At 36.2% G+C, this 26,968-nt stretch overlaps 2 protein-coding genes across 5 annotated transcripts in view; one reads left to right on the top strand and one right to left on the bottom strand.

Moving 5' to 3' along the window:
- Positions 1 to 2,826, top strand: part of si:dkey-40c11.2 (drebrin) — a 48,847-nt gene extending 46,021 nt beyond the window's left edge. The window contains exon 16 of the mRNA XM_051110029.1: positions 7 to 2,826. Within this exon, the coding sequence (XP_050965986.1) occupies positions 7 to 143 (137 nt within the window). The 3' untranslated portion in view covers positions 144 to 2,826. The remainder of the gene's footprint in view (positions 1 to 6) is intronic.
- Positions 2,827 to 4,722: 1,896 nt separating this feature from the next.
- The window catches only part of rtkna (rhotekin a), an 83,103-nt gene continuing 60,857 nt past the window's right edge, over positions 4,723 to 26,968 (bottom strand). For 3 of the 4 annotated variants that reach the window (XM_051110031.1, XM_051110032.1, XM_051110034.1), the window contains exons 2-12: positions 20,097 to 20,296; positions 19,161 to 19,222; positions 17,031 to 17,084; positions 16,206 to 16,323; positions 14,938 to 15,162; positions 14,222 to 14,316; positions 13,160 to 13,266; positions 12,942 to 13,070; positions 10,023 to 10,188; positions 9,642 to 9,746; positions 4,723 to 7,299 (exon numbers count right to left, since the gene is read on the bottom strand). In XM_051110031.1, coding sequence (XP_050965988.1) covers positions 6,677 to 7,299; positions 9,642 to 9,746; positions 10,023 to 10,188; positions 12,942 to 13,070; positions 13,160 to 13,266; positions 14,222 to 14,316; positions 14,938 to 15,162; positions 16,206 to 16,323; positions 17,031 to 17,084; positions 19,161 to 19,222; positions 20,097 to 20,296 — 1,884 coding nt within the window. In that variant the 3' untranslated portion in view covers positions 4,723 to 6,676. Of the gene's footprint in view, positions 7,300 to 8,978; positions 9,070 to 9,641; positions 9,747 to 10,022; positions 10,189 to 12,941; positions 13,071 to 13,159; positions 13,267 to 14,221; positions 14,317 to 14,937; positions 15,163 to 16,205; positions 16,324 to 17,030; positions 17,085 to 19,160; positions 19,223 to 20,096; positions 20,297 to 26,968 lie in introns of all 4 variants that reach the window. The other variant, XM_051110035.1, reaches the window with a different exon arrangement.

Genomic DNA, 26,968 nt, shown 5'->3' with positions numbered 1-26,968 from the left:
TCACAGAGGATGACACTGAGCTCTCCTTTGAACCTGGTGACATCATCAGCGATGTGGAAACAATCGACAAAGCGTGGTGGAGGGGCTCCAGCAAAGATGGACGCCAGGGTCTCTTTCCTGCCAACTACGTAGAGACCATCTAAAGACTTTTACTTTTCCTCTTCCCCCTTTTCGTTTTATCAATTCTCAGGGACTAAGAACCACAAAACCTGGTCTATGAGGATGTACCATGTACTCTGAGACTAAGAGTCACAAGAAAAGGGTTGGAAGTAAAGCATTCACAGGCACAACTTGGCCAACGATTCCTTGCGTTCCAAAACAAGCAGCCAAAGTCGACAGTTGAGACTTTAATGATCATCATCTGCTAGACTGAGGAGGGTTCTCACGTGATGTGAGCCGAGATACTGATCAAGTACAATTTCTGTTACAATTGTACACAAATTATCATCGTTTTATTATTTACACATTACATCATTTATTATTTTACATACCGTTGTTACTGTTATCATTACTAAATGATACCAAAGGTGGTGGAGGTGTCTACTGGAGAACAGATTTCAGTTTATGTTGAGGCCTTTTCACACATAAATCCAACTTACATTCACATGTCAGTTGGTCTTGAGTATAATAGCTTTTTTTTAAAACTAGTACTGTCATAGTACCAGTAAAATGTGTTGATAATGTAGTTGAAATAGTTATAACATGCCATGTTTTTTAAAGCAGAGATGTTTACAGCATTCTGAATTGTGTATGTCATACCTGCATACAGTAGATAAGTTGTCATCGCCCAAACCAAATGATTTGATCATAGCAGACCCTTGAGAAATTGGCAGTGAATTAACTGTAACTAGTAGGTCTTGCTTTTTCAACCTTTGAGAAAGGTACTTACACTTGTTTTAGTATAACATTTTAAAACCCTTGCTATTATGGAAGCCAATGCAAATGAATTGGTTAAAAAAATGAGTGTTATGTTATCCTTAAAGGAGTAGTTCACTTCCGGAACAAAAATTTACAGGTAATATACTCACCCCATGTCATCAAAGATGTTCATGTCTTTCTTTATTCAGTCGTAAAGAAATTATGTTTTTTGAGAAAAACATTTCAGGATTTCTCTCCATCTAATGTGTGGTGCCTCCAAATTTGAACTTCCAAAATGCAGTTTAAATGGAGCTTCAAAGGGCTGTAAATGATCCCAGCCGAGGAATAAAAGTCTTATGACAAATGACAATTTATATACTTTTTAACCTCAGTGCTTGTCTTGTCTAGCTCTGTGTGAAGTGACAGTTAGGGTACGTCTAAAAACTCCTGTCTCATATTTTGCTCCAACTTCAAAATCGTCCTGCGTCACTGTTTTTGTAAAGGCTGTTTGATCTTTTTTGCATGTTCACTTTGTAAACACTGGGTCGGTACTTCTGCAGCGATGTAGGATGATTTTGAAGGTGGAGGAGAAAATGAGATGGGAGTTTTTAGACGTACCCTAACTGTCATGACGGGAAAAAAACAGTTCACATAGAGCTAGACGAGACAAGCGTTTGAGGTTAAAAAGTATATGAATTGTAATTGTTTAAAAAAACATAACCAATCATTTTTCCTCGGCTGGGATCGTTTAGAGCCCTTTGAAGCTGCATTTAAACTACTTTTTGGAAGTTCAAATTTGGGGGCACCATAGAGACACCATTTTGGTTGCCTCAAAAAACATAATTTCTTTACGACTGAAGAAAGAAAGACATGAACATCTTGGATGAGTACATGAACAAGAGGGTGAGTACATTATCTGTACTTTTTTGTTCTAAAAGTGAATTAATCCTTTAAAGGGATAGCTCACCCAGTCATTATCATTAATTACTCACCCTCATGTCGTTCCAAACCCGTAAGACGTTCGTTCATTGCAGTTATGTTGCAGGGTCAAAAAGCTCTTGGATTTCATCAAAAATATCTTGTGTTCTGAAGATGAACAAAGGTCTTACTGGTTTGGAATGACATGAAGGTGAGTAATTAATGACAGAATTTTCATTTTTGTGTGAACCGTCCCTTTAAGACTAAACTTGCTTTGAACCTTCCGTCAAAATGAAATTCTTTCATATTTCTACCATTTCAAAGTCTGGGGTCGGTATGATTTTTTATGTTGTTGAAAGAAGTCTTGAATGCTCACCAAGGCTGCATTTATTTGATTTGAAAACAAATGTTGAAAAACAGCTGTGCTGCTTAATATTTTTGTTGAAACTGATTCATATTGTGTTTGTTTTCATATGAACAGAAAGTTCAAAAGAAATCTTTTGTAAAATTTTAAATGTCTTTACAGTCACTTTCGATCAACTTGTATCCTTGCTGAATAAAAGTATTAATTTCCTTCAAAAAATAAAAATCTTACTGACCCTAAACTTTCGAACGATAGTGTACAATGAGACTCTTGTGTAAACGCTATCGAATACACATTGTTTTTCTATGTAATTTATTTATCTCTGACCATGAACGTACATATTGTTCCTTCTCGAGACGCTCTGTCTAATCCATTTTGTGTAACCAGATTTCAGTAATAGGTCATTTTTCGGCTAACAAAGTTCTTTTGTAGTAGTGGGGAAGATCAAACTATAAAAGAATCACCAACACTTTTAACTTTACTCTATGCTTTCTGTTAGAAATGTCTTATTGTAATAAATAATGAGGTTGTTGTTTTTTCCACATTCTGCAATAATGTTTTTATGTTTTTGATTTGTTGCACAGCCAGTACACTGCCTTCATACTATTCTGAGTATCATGATCATTAAGAAACCATATTCACAACGTGTATTAATGCATGAGATCAAATTAAAGGGATTCACTTCACTGGTTCACAATGACTTTACTATCTTCAACATTTAGTCAAGTAAAACCATCAAGAGACTGCACAAATACACACACAAAAATGCTGTTTACTTTTCATTTATTGTACATGAATCTATTAGTTATTTGTTGAAAGACATGCAGACCACCTGCTGAAATGACACTCACCTCCAGGTTAACATTCAATGTTATCTACCAGGATAGTTAGAGCTTTACTCGTCTGATAAAATGTCAATATAATTTTATTTATAACAAAAAATTAATATGGTAAAATACAACTTTAATAAAAGCACAAAATGAAAATTACAAAACTTTACAATAACAAATAGCGTTTGAATGAATTTACAGTTTTTAAATACAAGTCAGTGGCCCTTCAGGTGAGAAATGTTAATTTTGTAGCATCAAAACTTTTCTACTAACTTTGGATTTAAGAGAAAATGGTTAATCAGATATTTCTAGACTTTCAACTTTATGATTTTTGTAATACTCTATACACATAATTATAGAAAGTAAACCATGTGTCTCTTTTTTAATCTCATATTTAAAAAAAAAATACAGGTTTGGATACCTAATATATTGTGCAGACGTGTTTTCTGAATTACAGTCATGTTAACCTGTATGTTTAATATTTTTATGGCAAGATGGACTGTAACTTCACTCCTGAGGTTTTACTGAAATCACAATACGAGTTATCTAGACTTTCATTATTGTAAATATCGCTAATAAAATTGTCTTCAAGCAAATCCGCACTTTATCTGAGCCGTGTGACACTGAAACACTTGAATTCACCTGTTTGAAGCACAACGTGCTTGACGAAATTGACCTGCAAGCCAACAAGGAAAAGAAAAATCTTAAAATAATGCATGTACCGCTGATGTAAATGAAATCTAGGATACGCAATTAACTTTTTGTTGTAGCTTTGCATAGTAGTGCCTTTGCAACCTTTCTTAAAACTCAAAGCACCTTTAAAACAAAAGCACCCAAAACAACTTCTGGGCATGTTTCATTGCTTGTGCTGAATCCTAGTTAATGTGCATTCTGATTTTTGACTTTTTCTGACTGCTAGGGGTTCACATTTGCTGAGTGAGATAAGGTATGTACAGTAATCCTGAGGTCATTATAGTCACAGGTAGTAAACGGAGTCACATTATATCCCATTATCATAACCTGAATGCAGAGTCTTGTGACGTCTGGACCTTTGCATACATACTGAAGGCATGCAAAGACAATTTCAACTGTAACAGACATTATAGCAGATATAATACAATATTCTAGTGTGATATAAAGATGCACTTTTTGTCAGATGTCACAAAAAGAAACAAATAGTATTGTTGAAAAATATCTTCAAATCACATACTGTCAGATGAGATGAAGAATCCATTCATATTAATAGCATAATAAAAGCTGTTTAATTATACACCCATGTTAAGATCACAGGAACAGCTAAATACTGCTCGCTTTAGTAACCCTTTTGTTATTAAACACTTTTGATCAAAGTTTAAATGGAGTCCTAGCTGACTGCAAGTAGAGCAGTTGTGCAACCACAAACTTGTGCAAACAAAATTTTTTTGCTTTTCTGTGATACTGGATCCAAAGTTGTCAGTGTATGTCCAAAACAACCATACAGCACAACATCAACAAAAGTGACTTGACAGAAAGTCAGTTATTAGTAATCACATGACCAACAACTCTAAAAAGATGCATAATTTATATTGTATTATATTGATATTGTAAGACTTTCTTCTTGCAGGCTTGTGTAACAATAATAAAAATAAACTTAATAAAGTGAAATTTTTCAGCGTTAAGCTAGCTTTCACATGTTAGGTTTATGAATACTCTGTTTCAAAGATCACCGATCCTGAAATAAACTAGCGTTCAAATGTTTGGGATCAGTAAGACTTATCTTTTTTTTTTTTTTTTTAAAGATGTTAATACTTTAATTCAGCAAGGCTGCATTAAATAGACCAAAAATGACTGCTTTGTTGTATTTACCACAGAATCTTACAAAAAGAAATCTGTTTCCATAAAAATAATAAGCAGCACAACTGTTTTCAACCCTGGTAATAATGAGAAATGCTTCTTAAGCACACAGGGCCCTATGAAATCCATTTTATTTTTCCCAGATTCCCAAAAAACGTCTAATTTATCTCCCAGAACGCGATTTTTAACAGGGATTCTGTCCATGTTTGCCGCATCATGGAATTAGAATAACGCTGTTTTTTTTCCCCCCAAATTCCATTTTTTTTTCTGTATTAATTTTTCCGTTTTAATTATTCTACTCTCTGCTTTAATGGTTAAATTAAAAAAAATATATGAATCAATTAAATCATGAAACTTACACAATTTAACAGTAATTTATTATAAGTTCAACAAAATGTAATTTTATGTAATTTTTAAGGCCCTATGAAATTTTTTTTTTTTTTTTTTTCAAAAAAATTCAGTTTTGTTTGACCAAATTTCCTTTTTTTCTGGATTCAATTTTAATTGTTTCATTACATTTTGATTAGCAAAAGCATCTCTAATTAACCGATTTTATAAAAAGAAAATTATTACCATTTTATTTATTTGTTGTGCATTTTCAGGTAAATATTTTTTTTCTAGTAAATTTTTCTTAACAATAATGTTTTAATAATAATTTTATTATTAGTAGCAGTACTGCCATTACATTAAGTAATATATTTCTGTGACAGGTTCGTTAAGTTAAACCGAACTTTTATTTTGACGGGTTGCTGTGAAGACCTTTAAGTTTCTGTTTGTATATCCTATGAGGGTTGTTCTTCTCAAAAGAAACTGTAAAATGACATATAGTGTTGCCAAGTCTGCGGTTTTCACGGAATTGGGCTACTTGCACACTGTTGCCAAAGGTAGTTTTTAATGTCCACGGGTTGAAGCGATCCCAATAATGTCATATTTAGCCCCTGAAATGCGAATTTACCAGGGGAACCTTAACAAAAAAAACTTGTATTTTATCTCCAAGAATGCGTTTTTTAGCAGGGACCCCCTCGAAACGCGACTGGGCTAGTTTTAAGTGGCAATTGGACAGGTTTTGTTATGAAAACCTGGCAACCCATTCACACAGAAGCACGCAGAAAATACAGTACTCCATATCGCATTTCAAGTCGTTTACCAACCTACTTTTGATTTATTCATTCAAAATTTGGCAAAATCCGTGATTCTGTGTTAGTGTTTTCTGTTTTATGACTGGATTCCGTCCATGTTTTCCACATCACGGAATTATAAAGATTATGTAATGATGCTGTTATTTTAAACTATAATAATATTTCACAATATTACTCCATTTTTGATCAAATAAATGCAGTCTTGGTGAGCATAAGAGACTTAAAACTTTCTCATAAACATTTAAAAATCTCACTGACCCCAAACTTTTGAAAAGTAGTGTTTTTGCCAGCCTTGTGATGATGAATACTCTGCAGACTTGATCCTAATAGCACTTTCTGAAGCATATTTCTAAAACAGTGCACACAGACACAATGACTGGCCAAAAAGCTCTTACAACACCAGGACAACTGCTTCAATCCAGTATATAACCACTGTACCAGGAATCTGTCTCACATAAAACATCTACACTCTCCAAAGATCCAAAATAATGAGCTATTCATGGAGAGACAATGTGTAAAGCTATATATACATTAGTAGTGTATTTTATAACTAGTAGTATTGAATTCCCATTGTGGAGGCTCCTTTAAAAGGCAGAAGAACAGTTCATTTTCATGTTGATCTCATTATGTGAATAGAACGCAGTGACAGACATTGAGCATACATGACCTCAGGTATTCCAGTTTTTTCCAGGGAGTTGTGATGGCTCTGACGTTAACCAGAAGAAATGTGACAGCTACACCTGACTCTGCAGCCAGTTCCTGGGGTCTAGCTTGGCTCTCAGGTTCCTCAAGCTACGACGTGCGCCGGACGGTCTCGAGAAGCCCAGGTCTGACTCTTGACTGTTGCTTCCCTCACTGGAGCTGCTGCTGGAAGTGGAGCTGGAGCAGGACAGAGCAGTCTGAGTGGGACGAGGAGACACAGAGCTGGCGGTCGGCGGCTGGCAGTTGCACCGGAAGCCGCCGTAGCCTCGGCCGCGCAGAGTGGAGAGCTTGGCGTCCAGGGAGAGGGTACGGGGGCGGAAGCGGCCGGAGGGGGAAGAGGTGTCGGGGGACCATGCCTGGCGGAAGCAGGGGCTGACGCTGGTGGGACTGTCGCTGTCTGAGGTCAGACTAGCATTGGAGGAGAGAAGGCCGGGTGTGCGGTGGCAGCGTGGGCTGCGGGGCTGGCGGCTGTGCAGGCGAGGACTGGGCGAGTGGGGCGGCAGGTGGTGATGGTTGTGAGGGGATCTCGGGGGATCTTCATCAAACAAGGACATCCAGTGAGGAGGAGATCCCAGCTGGGCCCTCAGCTCAAACTCTTCAATACGACGAGCCAGGATGTCAGTGACCGTTCCAATGTCATCAGACGTGTCAATAACTGTGGTGGAAGAGAAACAGTTGCCATAATGAAAAAAAGCTGAAAAATGTAATTTGACAATTTTTTTTAAACTTTCAAAAAACCAACCTTAACATCCAGCATGGCTTATATTATTGCTTTCAGACAGTGGGACATTTTTTTTTTGTAAGTTGTGACCACTGAGTTTCTTCTAACAATAAAGAACTGACAAGCTAATTGTTGGAATCTGATGAATTTTATGAAAGCATATTTTAATATAACAAAATAATAATTTAATAAAACTACTAAAAAAAAATTAGTAAAATCATGAAACCATGAAATTACACAATAATAAAAAAACTGTTAAAATACCTTAAATTTACCTTGAATTTACACAATAAAAAACTAAAATAAAAATAAAATGAGTACAATTGAAACAACAAAATTAACTTTACCTTTAATAATAATAATAATATAGTTAAAATTAAATTATTAAAATGAAAAGCAATTATACAACACAATAAAATAAAATGAGTACAATTGAAACAATAACTATATTAACTTCACCTATCATTGTAATGAATATGGAAAAAAAGTGTTTTACAAAAAAAAACAAAAAACAAAAAAAAAACATAAATGTTAAAAATAAATTAGTAAAAATAATATCATTTTTTATTCGTGAATCTTATAAAGGTATATTTTAATAATTAAACATATTAAAAATAAATTAGTAAAATGAAAACCTTGAATTTACACAAAAAACTGTTAAAATAAAATGAGTACAACTGAAACAACGATATTAACTTCACCTATCATTGTAATTAATATGTAAAAAACTACATTAACTATTAATATGTAAAAATATGTTATGTTATACTAAAAGTGAAAATAAATCACAGAAATGTTCAAATAAATTAGTATATATAAAAACAATACAAAAAGTTTTATTTTCAGTGATGAATCTTATGAAAGCATACTTTAATATAATTAAAATAATTAAAATTAAATTAGTAAAATTAAAACCTTGAATTTACACAATAAAAAACTGTTAAAATAAAATGAGTAGAATTAAAACAACTACATGAACTGAACCTATAACTGTAATTCATTTAACAAAACTAAAAAAAAAAAAATACATTAACAACTAATATATAAAAATGTGTTATACAAAAAGTAAAAAATAAAGAACAGAAATATTCAAATAAATTGATAAAAATAAAACAATCTGAAAAGTTTTATTTTCAGTCATTTATTTGAACATTTTTGTTATATTTTAAATTTTTCAGAATAAAATTTTAAAAATGTTAAAAATGAAATAAGATAAAAAGTAAAAATAAAAACACAAAAAGTGTTAAAATAAAAGTAATAAATTTAATTAAATCAATGAAATAATTCAATTAATCTGTTACATATTTTATTATTTTATATTTTACTTTTTCACTTAAAAATGTAAACAATAAAACCATGAATATATGGCATTCTACTAGGTTTCTCCTATCTAATAAATACAATGAATATAAACCAATTTACTTTGTTGTTACCTAGTTTTGTTTTTACAAATTTTAGAAATGTATATATGCATTTTATATATGTAAGAAATTTACATGGCGTCAAAATTGTCGTTCACGGGGGTGACAAAAAAGCTTGGGATCACGTGGGACAGTAGCATCTAATGTGGGTCGGGGGTGAGGTCAGGTAACTTCTCATCAGAGTTACTTCACCTGTCATTGTAATAGGAGGAAAGCAGAGCTCGGATCTCGGCAGAGACAGCGTTATCCTGCAGCAAAAGCCCCTCACCGGATGCAGGGGCCACTGATGAGGGGGAGGCCAGCAAAACGCACAAGGGGCCAACAAACGCAGGGTTGTGGGGAGGGCACGGGAATGAGTGTTTATATAGCAACCAAATAATGATACAGTGGTTGGGGAATGTATGGGATGGATGTTTGGATTTCAAATTTAAAGCATACAAGAGAGTAAGAAAAATCAATAGGAGCAAAGTGAAAGATGAGGGGAAAAACAGACAGGAAAACAACAGTGAAGGAACGGACATAAAAACCACAGAGAAAATAAGACAGAGAAAGAGAAAGAAAAGACTGTCAGTTTGTCAGAAACAGCAGACTGTTCATTTAGCAGTTAAAGGAGATAAACCGATAAAGAGAAAGATCTGACAGAGACGAGGACATGCAGTTCAATCCACACATCATCGTTAGATTCACAGGCATATCTGTGTTGTTCATGACAGGAAATCCTGCTTGTGCATTATTTCTGTCATTATCTGTCTACATGTCTCTGTAGTTCCCTCTGGACTTTATTTTGTGACAATCTAGAATTTAAAACTCTCCTCCAGCCTCTGTAAATGTGTAAAAAGATTTGAAAACACTCACCCATCTCATGATACAGAGAGCCCTGCTTCGGTGTGACAATGGCAGGTTTGCGAGGTGAAGGCAGCTCAATCTTCATCAGGTCGTCACAGCACTGCCTCCACTGGCCTGTAGAGGGAGCAAGCAGCTGAGTCACACATCTCTGCCAGCACACTATATTTACTGCAAGTCCAGTGAATTGTATTGTCTGGCATTACATTTATTTACTTTTTAAATATTATTTTCATGCATTGGGTCTTTCACCATTTCATTAAAAAGCAGAAAGCCATTCAAAGACTGACATAAAAATGATTTTACCACAGTTAAGAGTTTTTTGCACAGTAACGTACAGTCGTGGCTTATGGCTTTATGGTGACATTTCAAGTTTAGAGTTCATGTACGCACTCATATCATAGAACTGCTGCCAGAAGGCCTCCATCCAGCGCTGAGTGTCTTCTCTGCTGTCCGCCGCTAGTGTGTGCGTCACCTCCTCTCCTCCATACTGGTTAGTGATACAGATGTTCTGTGCCTTGCTGTGAGGATCCTTCTCTGCGGCCCGTATTCTCGTCTCCTGAGATAGAGACACGTGAAAAAAAACACATTTCTATAAAAAAAAATACTACATGAAATTATACACTTTAGCCCTGATGCCTGTGAGGCTTTCCCTGGTGAAAAAAACAGCATATGCTGGTAGCTATGTTTTGATGCTGGGATGCTGGTTAGGTATGTTTTGATGCTGGTTTAAGCTGGTCCTTTGCTGGTCATGTTGCTGGTCAAGGACCAGCATAAACCAGCAAAGGACCAGCATAAACCAGCTAAGGACCAGCATAGACCAGCTTAAACCAGCATCAAAACATACCTAACCAGCATCCCAGCATCAAAACATAGCTACCAGCATATGCTGGTTTTTTCACCAGGGTTAGTAAAGTAGTATTTTCCGAGTCGTGTTGTGTTAAAAATAGCAACAGCTAGCGCCAATAACTCAGTGAGTGCGACTATTTCACGTCATCTAAATAATGGCGCCCCACATAGTCCACAATATTTATACATGATGTGGATTTTTTAAAATAACGTAAATCCTCATGGTTTTTCTGCTTCATATTTCAGTACGAGACATCATATACATTATATTAAGCTATTCAAGTCTTAAAGGAGAAGTCCACTTCCAGAACAACAATTGACAGATAATGTACTCACCCCCTTGTCATCCACGATGTTAATGTCTTTCTTTCTTCAGTTGTAAAGGAATTATGTTTTAAGGAAAACATTTCTGCATTTTTCTCCATAATGGACTGGTATGGTGCCCGGATTTTGAACTTGCAAAATGGAGTTTAAATGCAGCTTCAAACGATCCCAAAGGCGGTTGTAAATGATCCCAGCCGAAAAAGAAGGGTCTTATCTAGCGAAACGATTGGTTATTTTAATAAAATGCCAAATGCTTGTCTTGTCTTACTCTGCCTAAACTGTTTTTGTTCTGGGTCATGACAATTAGGGTATGTCGAAAAACTCCCATCTCATGTTCTCCCTCAACTTCAAAATCGTCCTATATCACTGTTTTACCTTTTTTGTCAAGGGTGTTTGATCTTCTTTGCATGTTCACTTTGCAAAGACTGGGTCGATACTTCTGCACCAATCTAGGATAATTTTGAAATGATTTTTGAAGTTGAGGGAGAAAATACGGTTAGAGTTTTTCGACATACCCTAACTGTCTTGAGCCAGAATACACAGAGCTCAGGGAGAGAAAGGCAAGACGAGTGTTTGAGATTAAAAATGATTAAAATCATATTTTTTTAATGAAATTAACTGATCGTTTCGCTAGATAAGACCCTTCTTCCTCGGCTGGGATCGTTTACAACCGCATTTGGGATCGTTTGAAGCCACATTTAAACTGCATTTTGGAAGTTCAAAATTGGGGCACCATATCAGTCCATTATATGGAGAAAAATGCTGAAATGTTTATATATATTTTTTAATTGTTAATATAATGTTAAATGTTAATATTTTTTTTTTTTACGACTGAAGAAAGAAAGACATGAACATCTTGGATGACAAGGGGGGTGAGTACATTACAACATCAACTATATACATAACATTACTATTGTCTATTGTCTATTTGTTCTAACAATATAAAATCTTATACAAACATTTATACCTAACAATATAAAATTAAATTTAATGTCATGTTATAAGGAGAATAATGTAAAGCCTGACAGTTTATTTCAGAATGAAGAATGGTTGATTACACATTTTACTTACTATTTACTAACTTACTATTACTTTTATCATATCTAAAAGGGTATAGTGTAAAATATTAGTTTTTCACATTCAAACTGTTCTTTTAAAATATTCTGACACACAGTTATGCATAAAGTTCTTGTTTACAGTCACAGTCACAGAACACTTTTGCACATACAGTCAAACCAAAAATGATTCATAATTTTTAATATGTTTTACTAGTGGGTGCAGGATACCATAGTTCATTTATGTAAGTGGGGATAGCAAAATAAAGTAAACTGACATATTATACTCAAAAATTCTTCATACAGTGGACTACCAGTAAAAGTTATAAAAATTTGGGACCAAACATTATTCATACACTTTGACCTGACCACGTTTTGCTTAAGTGTTTTTCTTTAATTGCTAATACGAACTTTTTACAACACAAACTGAACAACATTAAGCATTGCTTGGTAATAGGTCAACAAAGTATTGATAGCTGTGCAAATATTGTCATACTAACATGAATTTTTGGTTGACTGTAATCCATTACATACCTTTCTAGTTATCTAGACATTATCTAGATGAATTTGTTCTGACACAGTTTAACTCTGAGTTTTAGACATATTTTATTACCATTTTTTAAACTATAGTAAAAAAACTGATAATGTAAGAAATGTTGAAGGTGTCTGAATAAAATGTTGGTTTGACCTTTTTTTGCAGTATTAAATAGTACTTTCAATTCTAACCAGTAGGTGGCAGCATAGCACAGGTAAAGCGTGTCCAGTGCACAGCAGTCACCTGAGAGCTAAGGAATGTGCAGACTCACAGTGCAGCTCTCAGATGTTAAAACAAGCTCTTTGTGCTCATGATACGCAACTCTCTAGGGACACTGAAGATCCAGACCAAGTGCATGGCTAACAAAACTTCTTTTCATAACTACTGACACAATAAAAAAATGTTCTGACAAAACATCTCTTTCTAAAAAGAAAGGATCCATCTGAAAGAGTGCTTTCAAGATCTCCACAAAAGAAAATATCCCATGATATCTCCAAAAGCAGAACAATGACCCTGATATCATGCATAAATGAGCATGACTGAACTTACTTTGTTAATCCCAATAGTTAAGACAGGCTCCACACTGGCCTCCATGTCCTCCTTCTGATGATAACAGAAGAGGTTTGTTCCTTTTAAAACACCATAGACATTGGTCCATCCTTGTGGCTCACCTCCAAGCTTGAGAGAAAGGAAAGAGAACATTAGGCCAAAGAAAACCTAAATGGGGAAATATGATATTGAAATGAGTAAATGTGTTTCCTTCACACCTTAACCCTCAGACAGCCACTCATCATCTGCTGTGTCATACAATGAGGTTGAGCAGCCAGACGACAACATACACCGCCATACAGAGGCAGCCAGTATGAACACTCCTCTACAGAAAAAGACAAAATGAGACAGTAATGACACTCCCACTGAGAGAAAGATAAAGTAATGTGTGATCTTACAAAGTTAGAAACTGTATTTAAAACCAAGTAAACAAGCTATTCGAATGACGTCATGTTTTGCACCCTATATTTATAGTACATATTGTACAATGAAATAAACAATCATCTGCGAGAGCGAGCAGCCCACACTCGGGCTGTAAGAGTGTCTGAAGTAACTCCTCAGACATAAAGGCGGCTATAAGCACCTCTTATTGGCCCTATACACACCACGACTGGCCATGCAGAGAAGTTTATGAGCGTGACCCTAACACAATAAATCTGACAGATGTTGACGACACACACGCACTCTACAGGCTTGTCTGTAATTGATTACCTGCAGTGTGAAGAAAACTAGCATGTGATAAAACTAATGCGCTTTAAATAAAATCCCAGAAGGCACTTGTTGACAGATCTCACTTTATCACTTCATCCCAAAAAAAGAAAAGAAAAAAAAAATACATTGTATGGGTAAAAACATCAATTTTTCTTTTATGCCAAAAATCATTAGGATATTAAATAAAGATCATGCTCCATGAAGATATTTTGTAAATTTCCTACCGTGAATATATTATTTAATTTTAGATTAGTAATATGCATTGCTAAAAACTTAAAAAATAAATTTTTTTTTGCACCCTCAGATTCCAGGTTTTCAAATAGTTGTATTTCAGACAAATGTTGTCCCATCCAAACCATACATCAATGGAAAGCTTTTAGAAGATGTATAAATCGCAATTAAAAAAATACTGACCCTTACGACTGGTTTTGTTTTTCAAATGACGTATTAGAATTTCAAAAGTTACAAAAAAATGTGGCTGACATATACAGTATTTGACATGTTTTATAAATAAAGATGTTTCTGGTTACAAAAAAAGTGGAGATTTAAAAAGAGGTTTGGCCGCTCACCATTTCCTGTGATGGTGAGGTCATGTGTGCGGAAGCTGTCCTGGACGTGAGAGAGATTGAGGGTTGTGTGAGCCAAAAGATGATATTTGGGCCCCCTATAAACACATAAAACACAATGAGATAGGGAATATGAAAACATATTTAAACTGTCAATCAAAAAGCCCTGAAATAAAAATAAAAAATATATATTTACAAGGCATTATTATGAAAAGTGATTATGAATAACTGAAAAGCCATTTAAAAGTGTTCTGTTTAGGGTCAGTAATACTTTTTAAGAAAGTAATTACTGCTTTTATTCACCAATGATGCATTAAATTGATCAAAAGTGGCATTGATAATAAGATATGTTTCTTGAGCAACAAATGAGTGTATTAGAAGGATCATGTGACACTTAAGACACTGAGTAATGATGCTGAAAATTCAGCTTTGCCATCACAGAGCAAAAAAGACATTTCAAAATATTTTAAAACAGCAAACAGTTATTTTAAATTGTAAAATTATTTCACAATATTCCAGTTTTTACTGTATTTTAGATCCAATAAATGCAGTCCTGGTGAGCATATAAGACTTTCAAAGGCATTTAAAAAATCTTTTAAACAGTATAGTATGTTGTATGGTGTATTTCCATATTACTAAACATACATTTATCACTGGTCTGCAGTCTACAGCAATCACGTAGCAGCAGTGTGTTTATGTGTGTGTTTCTACACACTTACGGTACAGAGGGCACAGGCAGCAGGATTGTCGCTCCTCCTCCATTGCTAGTGGGGCTGCAGGCTCCAGGCTCCAAGGCCGCCCTCATTTTCTTTCCTGCCGACCTTCCCAGAGAAGAGCTCAGCTTGCTGGCCAGCTTCCGCGGTGTGCTGCCTGCTGAGTAGTCCTCCTCTGAACAACAGCTATACAGCTCCACCCGCAGCTCGAACCCTGGACCGGCCTCATTACTGCACAAAGGAAACACAGCATGAATGAAGCACTTTGTATTACTACACACATTTAACATCAGAATAGTGCAAATGTACATTTTAAAGAGACTGATTATGCCCCTTTTTACAAGATGTAATATAAGTCTCAGGTGTCCCCAAAAGGTGTCTGTGAGGTTTCAGCTTAATATACTCCACAGATCATTTATTATATCATTTTGGAAATGCCTATTTTAAGTGGAAGCAGAAACACGCTGTTTTCGTGCATGTCTCTTTAAATGCAAATGAGCATGTGAGTACTAAACTAAGTTCTTATTCATGTCTTATTGTGCTTAAACTGTCAGATACACACAAATGTATGTTAAAAACACAGGAGTTATAAAAACAGTCGGTTATGTCTGTAAAGCTAAACAGCTAGGAAAGACATTGCATGTTTATATTAGATCTGTGTGGCAGTAGCATAATATACAGTAAATAAATCAATAAATCCACTGCTCTCTTGTATCCTCTGAGGCTGGCACTCCAAATAGTGTACACTGCTGTCACTTGTGAAAAAAATAACAGCGCCGTGGGTGGAAACATGCAGATTAGGGGTGGTAATATTATAATAAGATCCCCTTACCACATCACGAGGGGAGTGAAATCTGAGCGGCTCGTTTTTTCACAAGCTTGCTGAGAAAGGCTGAGAAACAAAGTTACTGGGTTGTTCTTATTCATGTTTTCTGGGTTGGTAGATGCACCAGGGACCCATTTATAGCACTTAAACACTGAAGTACAAGTAAGATTTTCATGATATGTCACTATTAAATGTAGTATACATTGCTGCTCAAAAGTTTTCAGTCAGTTTTTTCTTTAAAGAAACTTATATATTATGTAAATAGTAACGTTTTATTATATTTTTATATAACATTTAACCATTTTCACTGTATTTTTGATCAAATAAATATAGCCTTCATGAGCATAGGAGACTTCTTTTAAGGTTTCGGTTGCACAAAGATGAAACACTATGTGTGGAATAAATGTCCAGAAGCGGTTAAAAAGACAAAACAAACATGCACACTCACAAGACAATTGTGTTGTCAAAGCAGATATCTGTCAGCGTCCTGTCCACCATCACCATGTCTGTGTCAAAGATCTCGCCACCCAACTGCAGCAGACAGAACACAGCGCACCGGTGCAGCTCTGAAGAAATAAAGAAAGACATTTACATGACTTCTACTTACAAGTCACACCTGCTGTAATGTCTTCACCAGTGTAGCTGCAGGTTTGGCCCAGTGCCTATAAAATCCCCCAGAGCGGCTCTGTTCATTCAGGAAGCATTTACTCCTGCACCTGGGTGTGTGTGTGTGCTGTCCTGCTTTTTCCTGCTCAGGGCAACATTAGTATCCATGTATTTTTTCCTTGTACAAATTGTAGAACATGAATAATTGTGACAGAACCAGTCTTAAATGTTTTTGCCCTAATCATTTCGATGGCTATTAAAATATATGTTCCCATTAACAGGATAAAGCACAAATAAAAGCTTTCCCATGAGAGAACAACACACGCATGTGGGCTCCTGTGTCACATTCATCAACATAATGTCACCTCTATCAGCTGCTCTAAGCACCTTGGGCAAAACTACATTAGTCACTGTTGTCTGGAAAAAGGTTTCCAATGCCAGTAATAATATTCTGTTTACCCACAGGGCTTTGCTGAGCCTGAACGCTTCATAAATAAATGTGTTTTTCATTATTGCGGTAATGCATATACTGAATGCACAATGTACCTGAGCAGTATTTCAGTGTGTGCGCACTATACAAAGTTGTATTATGATCAAATCTATTCTGAACAACCTGCACTGTTATTTAACCTGCATATCAGTGTGAAGAGAAAAAAACAGATGTTACCTCCTTTGTTCTTGAAATACTCTGTGTCTTTCCACATTAGAGGTATCCGTAGATCTGCAAAACAGAGGAATTGGAGGTTAGAGAGAAACACAAGGTTATAACACACACACTCAGTGTCACTCACTGCTGCAAGCAACCAATTCCAGCTGTCACTCCATGTCAATCAAAAGAAAAATATGTTCACAGCACACATCTGGTATTTTGTGCCATGCTACCAGCCAGTATAAATCACCATTATCATACTGGCCCACCCAACATGTCAAGCCTACATTCATTACATCAGCCCACCTGGATGAGCTCCTCTGTCAAGGTCTGTGTAATCACGCTTGGTAATAATGACAGAACTTCATTAAGTTAATATGAAGAGGAGTTAGGGAACAATTAATAGAGTACTGACTGCAGATGATGGACAGCAGAAAACAAAACGGAGGCTGTATGTGGGAACATTGGACTATGTGTGTGGGATGAGCTACATTATAAACAGTCTGGATGTATTTGTTTAGTGGAATGAAAGTGCATGAGCAGAAGTCCCACACAGAATATGCAGCTGAAGAAGGGACAGCATATTTTTACAAAACAGGAACGCTGTATTCTATATACATTTTGTGTATAATTTGATCAATGCACAGAAAATGCAGAAAATTCTGCTTATTCTGTCTGTGAACACACTACCAGCCAAAAGTTTTTGAACAGTAAGATTTTACATTTTTTTAAAGAAGTCTCTTCTGCTCACCAAGCCTGCATTTATTTTAACCAAAGTACAGCAAAAACAGTAAAGATTTTAAAATATTTTAGTATTTAAAATAATTGTTTACTATTTAAATTTATTTTAAAATGTAATTTATTCCTGTGATTTCAAAGCAGAATTTTTAGCATAAAAGAAACATACAAGCTTTTGAATGGTTATACATGTTATGTATAATGTTCCTTTTTATTTCAGATAAATGCTTTAGATCTTTCTATTCATCAAAGAATCCTGAAAAAATGTATTCAACTGTTTTAAATAATGATAGTAATAATAAAAAAATGTTTTCTGAATGATCATGTGACACTGAAGACTGGAGTAATGATGCTGAAATTTAGATTTGATCACAGGAATAAATTACATTTTTAAATATTTTCAAATAGAAAGAAGTTGTTATAAATTCTAAAAATATTTCACGATTTTACTGTTTTTTTTTCTGCATTTTGAATCAAATAAATGCAGGCTTTGATGAGCAGAAGAGACTTAAAAACATTTACTGTTCAAAAACTTTTGACTGGTAGTGTACATATGAGAGTGGTTTTACATGAGTGCGCATGTGACCATGAAGCAGGGGGTATAAGGTCCTCTATAACCTCTTCATAATGACGTCATAATTACAGCATTTACTGAGTATCAACCCTCTAGGCCTCTCACTGTGAGTCTTGAACACAGATTGCTATGGGTGCAGTCAAGGAGTTTGAACTGGGAGTTAATAGCACTAGGTGTTAAGATGGGGGTTGGTCCTCCTAAAAGATCCAGACAGCGAGGAGGGGAGGACGACTCGTAAAAGAAGCCCCAAGCAGACTGAGACACAGGCGCTGATATATAAAACAGCAGGGGTGTGATTTAGTGCTAAGACACCCATATAAATAGACTGGTTTACATGATTTATACACTATACACATAATCAAAACCAGAGAATAACATCATAAATAACATTATCTCTTTATACCATTCAAAAGTTTGGGGTCAGCTTATTTTATTGTTTTTTTAAGATGTCACATGCTTACCAAGGCTGCATTTATTTGATCAAAAATACAGTAAACTGTAATACTGATACCCTTTTTTCTATTCTAATATTTTATAAATGCAATTTATTCCTGTGATGCCAAAGCATTACTCCAGTGTTCAGTGTCACATGATCCTTCAGAAATCAGTCTAAAATGCTGATTTGGCGATCAAGAAACATTTGTTCTTATTATGAATGTTGAAAACAGCTGTGCTGCTTAATATTTTTGTGAAAACCACAGTAATTTTTTTTTTTTTATCAGGAATCTTTGATGAATGCAAAGTTCAGAAAAACAGCATTTATTTGAATATAATGGAAATTGTATGTAACAACAGGAATTAATCATAACTACTTGAATTCTTTTCTGTGAACGTACCTGAAATGGCTACTTTGCCTTTACACGGGGATCGATCATCCATTGGACCAGCATCAGAAGACCTAAACACAAACAATAACACACAAACCACAATGTGTAAAATGATTCAGTTATAATTAAAACTGAAGTGTGTCACCAAACAGAATTGTAAAAATACCACTTCTTGAGCACAAGAATTGTTGAATAAAGTTGTTATTTTTGTTTCCTTTGTGCACAAAACAGCATAGCTGTTCATAAAATTAAGGGTTAAACCGCTGATGTCACGTGGACTATTTTAAAAATGTTTTTACTACCTTTCTGGGCCTTGAATGTGTCAGTTGTGTTGCTGTCTATGCAGGATCAGAAAGCTCTCAGATTTTATCAAAAATATCTTAATTTGTGTTGCAAAAATGAACAAAGGTCTAATGGGTTTGGAACGACATGAGGGTGAGTAATTAATGACAGAATTTGCATTTTTGGGTGAGCTTTCCCTTTAACATTTACCACTTTGAGTCATTACATTTAGAGTCATACAGTGTTTGAGATTAGCCTTGTAAAATGAACATCGCTCACCACATTAAACTCTTTCTGACCTCAACACTACTTTCTGCTGTCATGTGCTTTTGGTTGCCTAATTTGCTCAACTTTAGCCAATACATACTGCTATTTTCAGTAAGAAACCATTTAAGTTTTGGGTTTTGTCTGTGTTGAAGTACTGGTCAACAGATGGTCAAACTGCAGCTATTAGCAGTGCATATTTTTAAGAAGCTTTATATTTGCTACCGGCGCTGACAATAGAAAAGACATGCCTGACCCCAAGAAAGTGGCTTATTATCTGATTTACTGTTTATAAAAAGCACCACAAACATCAAAGACACCCAAAAATCTAATTTAGTTTAACCAAACTTTGTTAGATTGACACAAACAAAGCTAAATGAATCAAAAGAGACCGCTGACCTGCGTGCGACCCGCTGCATGACTTGTGCCTCCTTCATGCGCTGCAGTTCTGACATGTAGGCCATGATGCGAGCGTTGCAGGTGAGGAGACTCTTGGACGCCTCCAGCGCCTGGTCCCTTTGAGAACATGCGGCCAGCAGCTTACACGCACCCTCACGCATCCGAATCTCATAGTCGATCTTCTTCTGAATGTCACTGTCCTGAAAAAAACAAAAAAGAGCTATTGTCAGGCTTATTCCCCTTATACAAATGATCTCTATTAAGCCCAAATGTCCAAAGTACGCCTATAACACTGCAGAAAAAGTGTCCCACGTGTCACCCAGCACTGCAAAGAGGTCACACCCTAGTCACATGACTGTCTGCCCTGTAATGCACCATTTCAGCTCGCTGTGTGTCTCAATGCAGTGATGTATGAAATTGAATATGGGGGTTAACAAGCTGGAAGAGATGCTCTGGCCTCTTGACTTCAGTTTACCCCCAAACAACCAGACACCAGGACACTGAATCATTTACACATGAACAAAGAGGGGGCAAACTGTCAGGATGTGTTGCTATATCTAGCATTTGAGGGGAGGCAGAGCATCTTTTAAGGGTCCCGGTTTCTCTGGCGGAGATGTGAGACTGAGGCTGGATTATAAAATATGAACAGGGATGAAGAAGGAAACAAAAGCTAGAGCTTGGGGAGAAAAGAAGGAAAAAAAGAGAGGCAGGTGTGACTGAAGATTTCCAAAGGGCGAATATCTACTGTCATTTAAATTAACTCTGGAATGGGATTTCGCTTTAAATCTACATGGAAATGAATGAGGAGGAGAAAAGGCAGAAAAGAGCAAGTGAAAACAAAGCTTAAAATAGCTTCTGATAAGGCGACAAGTTTAATTTGACAAGCAAAAATGAGGCTGTGAGGGACAGATGTATGTTCAGTGTTTGGTTGACTACAACATACTGTACTTCCATTCATTAAGGTTTATTTTGTTTCTCAAATTAAAAATGCCTTCTAATCTAAGGAAGCTAATGACCTTGAGCCACTAAAAAAAACAGTATGTTGGTCACTTTTTTTCAAATTACATAATTCAGGCCCTTCTTATGCTTTGCCCTTCTGTCGTCCACTGGGGCTCCTGTTGCCATGGCAACATCCCAAAAACCCTCTTTTGTGTGCAAATTTCTGAAGCTCATTAAGGTCTAACCAGACATCAATTAAGACAGCGCCTCTTTTCGGTTCTCCAACAGGGTTTGCTGCGACAGATCGTATGACTGCTGTCAAAAAATGGACTAGATGAGCTTCAAAAGCAAGAAATCCTGTGGAAGACTGAACGCAACAAATTCCACCTGGAAACAAAGATTCTGTGTCGCCAAACTCCCTCATGGAAGAAGAAAGCCGTCATGTGACAACGGGTGCTTATCAGGATCAATTAAACCCTGTATTTTTAAAAGTATGTGAAATATGTGCAGGTCACAGCATAGGCTCTTTAAAATATGACCACACCGGTCTGATATTGTGGGGACATTTTCACGCCCATAAACATGACACCGCACAAAACAAAACATGATTGGTTGCTTTACCTGTCAGTCATATGGCCTCTACGATGGTCCATGGACATTCAAAGCAGCCAAAGTTCCCAGACCTTCTGCCATTAGTCTGAAGGTTTGGCTAGTCAAGACTATAGTAGCAGTAGCAAATAGAAATACTGTAGAAATTCTGATATATTGTCACACAAAAAGGTTCATTTTTTAAAAAACACAGACAGCATAGCAAATAGTGACACACTGCATATTATGGCTCTTTATATTTGATTTTTTTAAGCAACACAGTTTGCTCTTTGCTTGCAAATGAGACAAACTGAAGATCCAGATCACTTCACAAATGCAAATTTTTGGTGCATTCAGACTAGAAAGGACAATACTCATCGTCATTGTTTTTCTTTTAACCATTTCACCTTTGTTTAACAAAACTGAAAACAGACAGTGGCTATGTAGATTTTCAACTGATTTATGATTCAAACCAGGAAAATTTGTCACAGCAAGATTTACTGGTGTATACATGACATATGTTCGGAAGCCCGTTTCCACTGAATGAAAGAAAGCTAATTGCGACATTTTACCTTGCAATTCTGATTTGTTTTCCTCGTAATTGTATTACATAAACTTGCATTTGTGAGTTATAAAGTCAGAACTGCAAGACGTGAACTTGCAACCCTGAGAAATAAACTCACAATTCTAGGAAATAAACTCGCAATTCTGACTTTCTCAATTGTGAGATATAAACTCAAAATTCTGAGAACATACCAGTCATTTTTTCCCCTGAAAATGGGACTTTATAACTCGCAATTGTGAGTTTACATCACACAATTGTGAGAAAAAAAAAAGTCAGAACTGCAAGATACAAACTTGCCTTTTTCTGCCTTTTTTCTTAGAATCACGAGACATTAATTCATAAATTCAAATTTGAAGACATAAATTCACAATTCTGGCTTTTTTTCGCAAGCCAAAAAGTCAGAATTACGAGTTATCTTACAATTCTGAGTTTATATCTCCCGATTCTGAGAAAAAAAGTCAGAATTGCGATTTACCACACAATTCTGACTTTATTTCTCGCAATTTTGAGTTTATATCACACAGTTCTGAGAAAAGTCAGAATTGAGAGTTTATATCTTGCAATTTAGACTTCATAACCTGCAATTGTGAGTTTATACTGCCTAATTCTGAGATAAAAAAAGTCAGAATTGCAAGTTTTCAAGCGAATTACTTAAAGATATACAATATATGGCTCATTTTAAAGGAATGATACTACAGTTATGAAAAATGTTTGATTTTCGCTTCACATCAGGGATGGAATGCTTACAAAGAGCATATGTGACACTGAAGACTAAGGTAATGGCTGCTGAAATATCAGCTTTGCCATCACAGGAATAAAGTACATTTTAAATTATATTCAAATAGCTATTTTAAATTACAACCACATTTTAAAATATAAGTTTTTACTGTATTTTTGATCATATAAAAGTCTTGGTAAGACAAGATAAGAAACTAACAGTAGTGCTGGTAAACAGTACCCAGTATTCTAAACAGTAGAGTAAGTACTTTAAATAAACACTTAAGTTAGTGCTGCAGGAATTGGCGTGTAGTAAATATACAACCACATGACACAAAGACCCTTCAAACACATTTGCAGGACTGCCAAGTGCCACCCTCCCTTGTGACAGGTGCCAGGGCAGAGAAGCACGCCAGCCGGTGTATGTGTGTGTGCCAGTCGTCATTGTAAGCGAGGGTGGCGGGCTGGCAGCAAAGGGTGTGAAAGAGCGAGGGAGCGAGGGAGGAGCAATGAAAGGAGGAGGGAGGAGAGTACAGCGAGCGCTCTGTTCCCCGGTAATGAAGCATGAGTGTTGAAAATGAACCCAGATGGGAATAATTGAGGAAGATGGAATCTTCCCCAAGTCGTCAGAAAGATAGAGGACGCAGTAAAGAGTATGAAAAAAATAATGAGTCTGTAATTACAGTGACAAACGCCTCGCATGTTAATTCCTGCCACACTTCAGAGACCCCGGAACCCTACAGCTACCGGACCGCCAGGAAAATCATCGGTTTATTGCTGTGAGACAAGCAAACTACTTGGACTTAGTAATTGCTAATAATTACACAATGAAGCTTGTTCTCAAAGCACTCGAAACCCCCAGCGGATGTGGGACACGTACAGTTTGGCGCTACAACCACAGGAGGAATATCGGAAGCACATTTTTTCAGTGGCAGGGGACGTGAGTCATGGGAAATGATTATGCTCTTTAGGGAATAAGCCACACATTTGAAGTCTTTCCCCCTGAAAATACCTTAAATAATGAATGCGAACTAATGGCTTTGTAATGTCAAATGAAAGAATGTAAACACAGAAGCCAGCCACATGGAGCCAGATAATGAGATGCTGATTTGATCTAAATCACATTAATATACCAGTCGATGTTTGCAGAGTCATTTCAGCCCAAATATTTACAAAGACCTTTAACACTTGAAACTGAACTAATCAGAGGTTCATTTTAACCCTGTGTTAACATTACGCTAGGTTGTTTGATCCTTGTTAGTGCTTTTTTTACATTTAAAAGGACAGTTCATCCAAAAATAAAAGTAAAAAAAAAAAAAATAAGTTTGTTGGATCCAAAATAACATTGGACAGCACTGACATAAACTGCATGGACAAAAATGCATTTTTAATCAGAATATCTTTTGTAATCCACAGAAGTAAGTAAGTACACGTTGGGAACGACTTTTCTTCATTTTCATTTTTGGGTCCCTTAAACTGGCATTTACACAGTAGCTACATTTACATACACCCAAATAATCTATTTATAATTGGATTGACTGTTCAGATTAACTAAAATGACTTCATGTAAACACCTCAAACCAATCATATGAGCTCGATCTCGAATTTCAACCAGCTGCTACATTTAGGGTTCATATAAACAGAACTTCCAGAATCTGAAATGGGATTGGATTAATTATGATCGATGACAATTAGCGCATCTGAATTTAGCAGTGCTTTATAAGGTTAAAAACAGTGCTAACCCTCTTTCAACATTACAAGTGTGAATTGTTTCTTAACTCCAGGTTAAAAGTGGCCATAATCTGCACGTTAAAACAGCATTAAGTGTAGTGTGAAAAGCCCATTAGTGCAGTGAAGAACTGACACACATGGTGATTACCAAAAGGCAATTTTGCTAACATTTTGTCATTAGCCACTGTGAGCTAATCCAGCCTAGTGAATAACAAAGTGAAGTTAATAGGCCTTCTGGGGTTTTCACTGCATGATGTGATGCCCCGCAGGACATTTCTCTCTGGGATAATGCTCTTATCTGCTTGTTTATTTTGTCTTGTTTTGCCTGTTCTGTTTCTCACGCTGAAGCTAAGTCTCAAACTTTGACCTATCAATGCAATGACGTCAGAAAACAGAGCCTCAAGTCTCATATAAGCAGAGCTCATACTGTTGCAACATGATAGAAAATTCACCTTGTTAGCCGCACTGATGTGTTATTTGTCATAAGGAACTCTTCACCAACAGTAAATTCCCATATCATTGCAAGTTTCCTTTGGTAAACTAACTTTTTAGCTCAGTTTAGGCCAGCATGAACTTTCTGATGAACCCAGTTGACCAAAGAAAGTCATGTTAGTGAAGACTTTTAAGAACAGGGGATATGTTGCTTTTTAGTTTGCCCTTAAAAGTCTTTAATGGGTCAAAATTTACTTCTCAGAAAACACTTAGCTCTTCTCAGAGAACTTCTCAGAGTTCTCGTCATGAAAAACGTGGCTGCAGTTATCTGTGAGAAGCTCTCCTGATTGACAGCAGCAGCTGTGACTCCTGAACTGCAATGCTAAAGAGACAGGAGAACAAAATCTTTTGGGCTACGCTGACCAATTTAAAACATTATGTATGTATGACCTGGATCGCTATTGCTCACAGCTGCTTAAAGGGATAGTTCACCCAAAAATGAAAATTCTGTGAATAATTACTCACCCTCATGGGGTTCCAAATCTGTAAGGCCTTGATTCGTCTTCGAAACACAAATTAAAATACTTTTTATGAGCTTTTTGACCCTGCACAGACACAAAGACAAAGACACAACTACCACGTTTCAGGTCCAGAAAGGTAGTAAGGACATCATTAAAATAGTCCATGTGACATCTGTGATTTAACTGTAATGTTATTAAACTACGAGAATACTTTTTGTGTGCAAAGAAAACAAAAATAATTACTTTATTTAAGAATTTCTTCTCTTCGATGCACATTCATGACAGTACCATGGCATGCTGCTGTCTATGCAGGGTCAGAAAGCTCTCGGATTTCATCAAAAATATCTTCATTTGTGTCCTGAAGATGAATGGAGGTCTTACGGGTTTGGAACAACATGAGGGTGAGCAATTAATGAAAGATTTGCCTTTAGATGGGTCAGTGTGAATCACAGAAGCCCGTTTTAACCACAGGCCTGAAAACACAGGAAATTATCATCACCTTTAACCCTATGGGAAATGACTGAGTAAGTGAAAGGATGGTATTATATTCTTCAGCTACTTTACCAATTTTGCTTCACACAACTGCAATTAAAACTCTTCTGTATTACTGAACTTTTACTTTCTCTTACAGTAAAAGTAAAATATGGTGACACCCAAAGGCAAAACACCAATTGAAAAAGCCAAATCACTGACCACACCCACAGACACGCAGGATTTCACTGACCAAGGCTTGTCAGCCTCCAATTAGTCAACCACAAATATGCACCCGCCTTCCCCATCTGTTCCACCCAATCCCAGCGCTCTTCTTTTCTGAGCATAGTACTGGACTTTCCCATCAATACGGGTGTAAAAGTAGAGAAACAAGCTTGGGAATGAGCCACATGGGGTTGGAAAGGGCAGAAAAGGACACTGAAGACTGAGTAAAGTTTTGATGATTCAGTTTTCTGCAGGGCAAGAACCAGATCCTTCTGCGTAATCTAAGACATCCAGTTACATAAGTGATAAGTCATACTAAAAAGTCATGTCTTAAGCTTACAAGCATGGATGACATGCTGTCTAGCTTACACTCCAAGACCAGGGTCCAACTGGATAAACTGCTTAGACTTGTCTTAAAAGTTGGTCATTTAATATTTTTCTAGTCATGACTTTTAAAGTCAGTTATATAAAAAGGTAGATTGGCCAAATTGGAATCTAAAAAAGTAAGACTGCTAAAAACTTGGCAAACTAGTTCGTCAGACATAGTCTTAACATAGTGGCTGTGTTTATGCCGCTGTACCCAGTAGGGATGCAACAACACAGTTAGTCCATGGTTCAATACGTACCTCGGTTTTTAACCACAGTTTTCGGTTCGGTTCTGATAGCTTGCCACATCAGTGTTT

The sequence above is a fragment of the Labeo rohita genome, chromosome 5 (assembly GCF_022985175.1).
Source record: "Labeo rohita strain BAU-BD-2019 chromosome 5, IGBB_LRoh.1.0, whole genome shotgun sequence".
In the NCBI taxonomy this organism is placed as follows: domain Eukaryota; kingdom Metazoa; phylum Chordata; class Actinopteri; order Cypriniformes; family Cyprinidae; genus Labeo; species Labeo rohita.
This window is presented reverse-complemented; position numbering and strand designations above follow the sequence as displayed.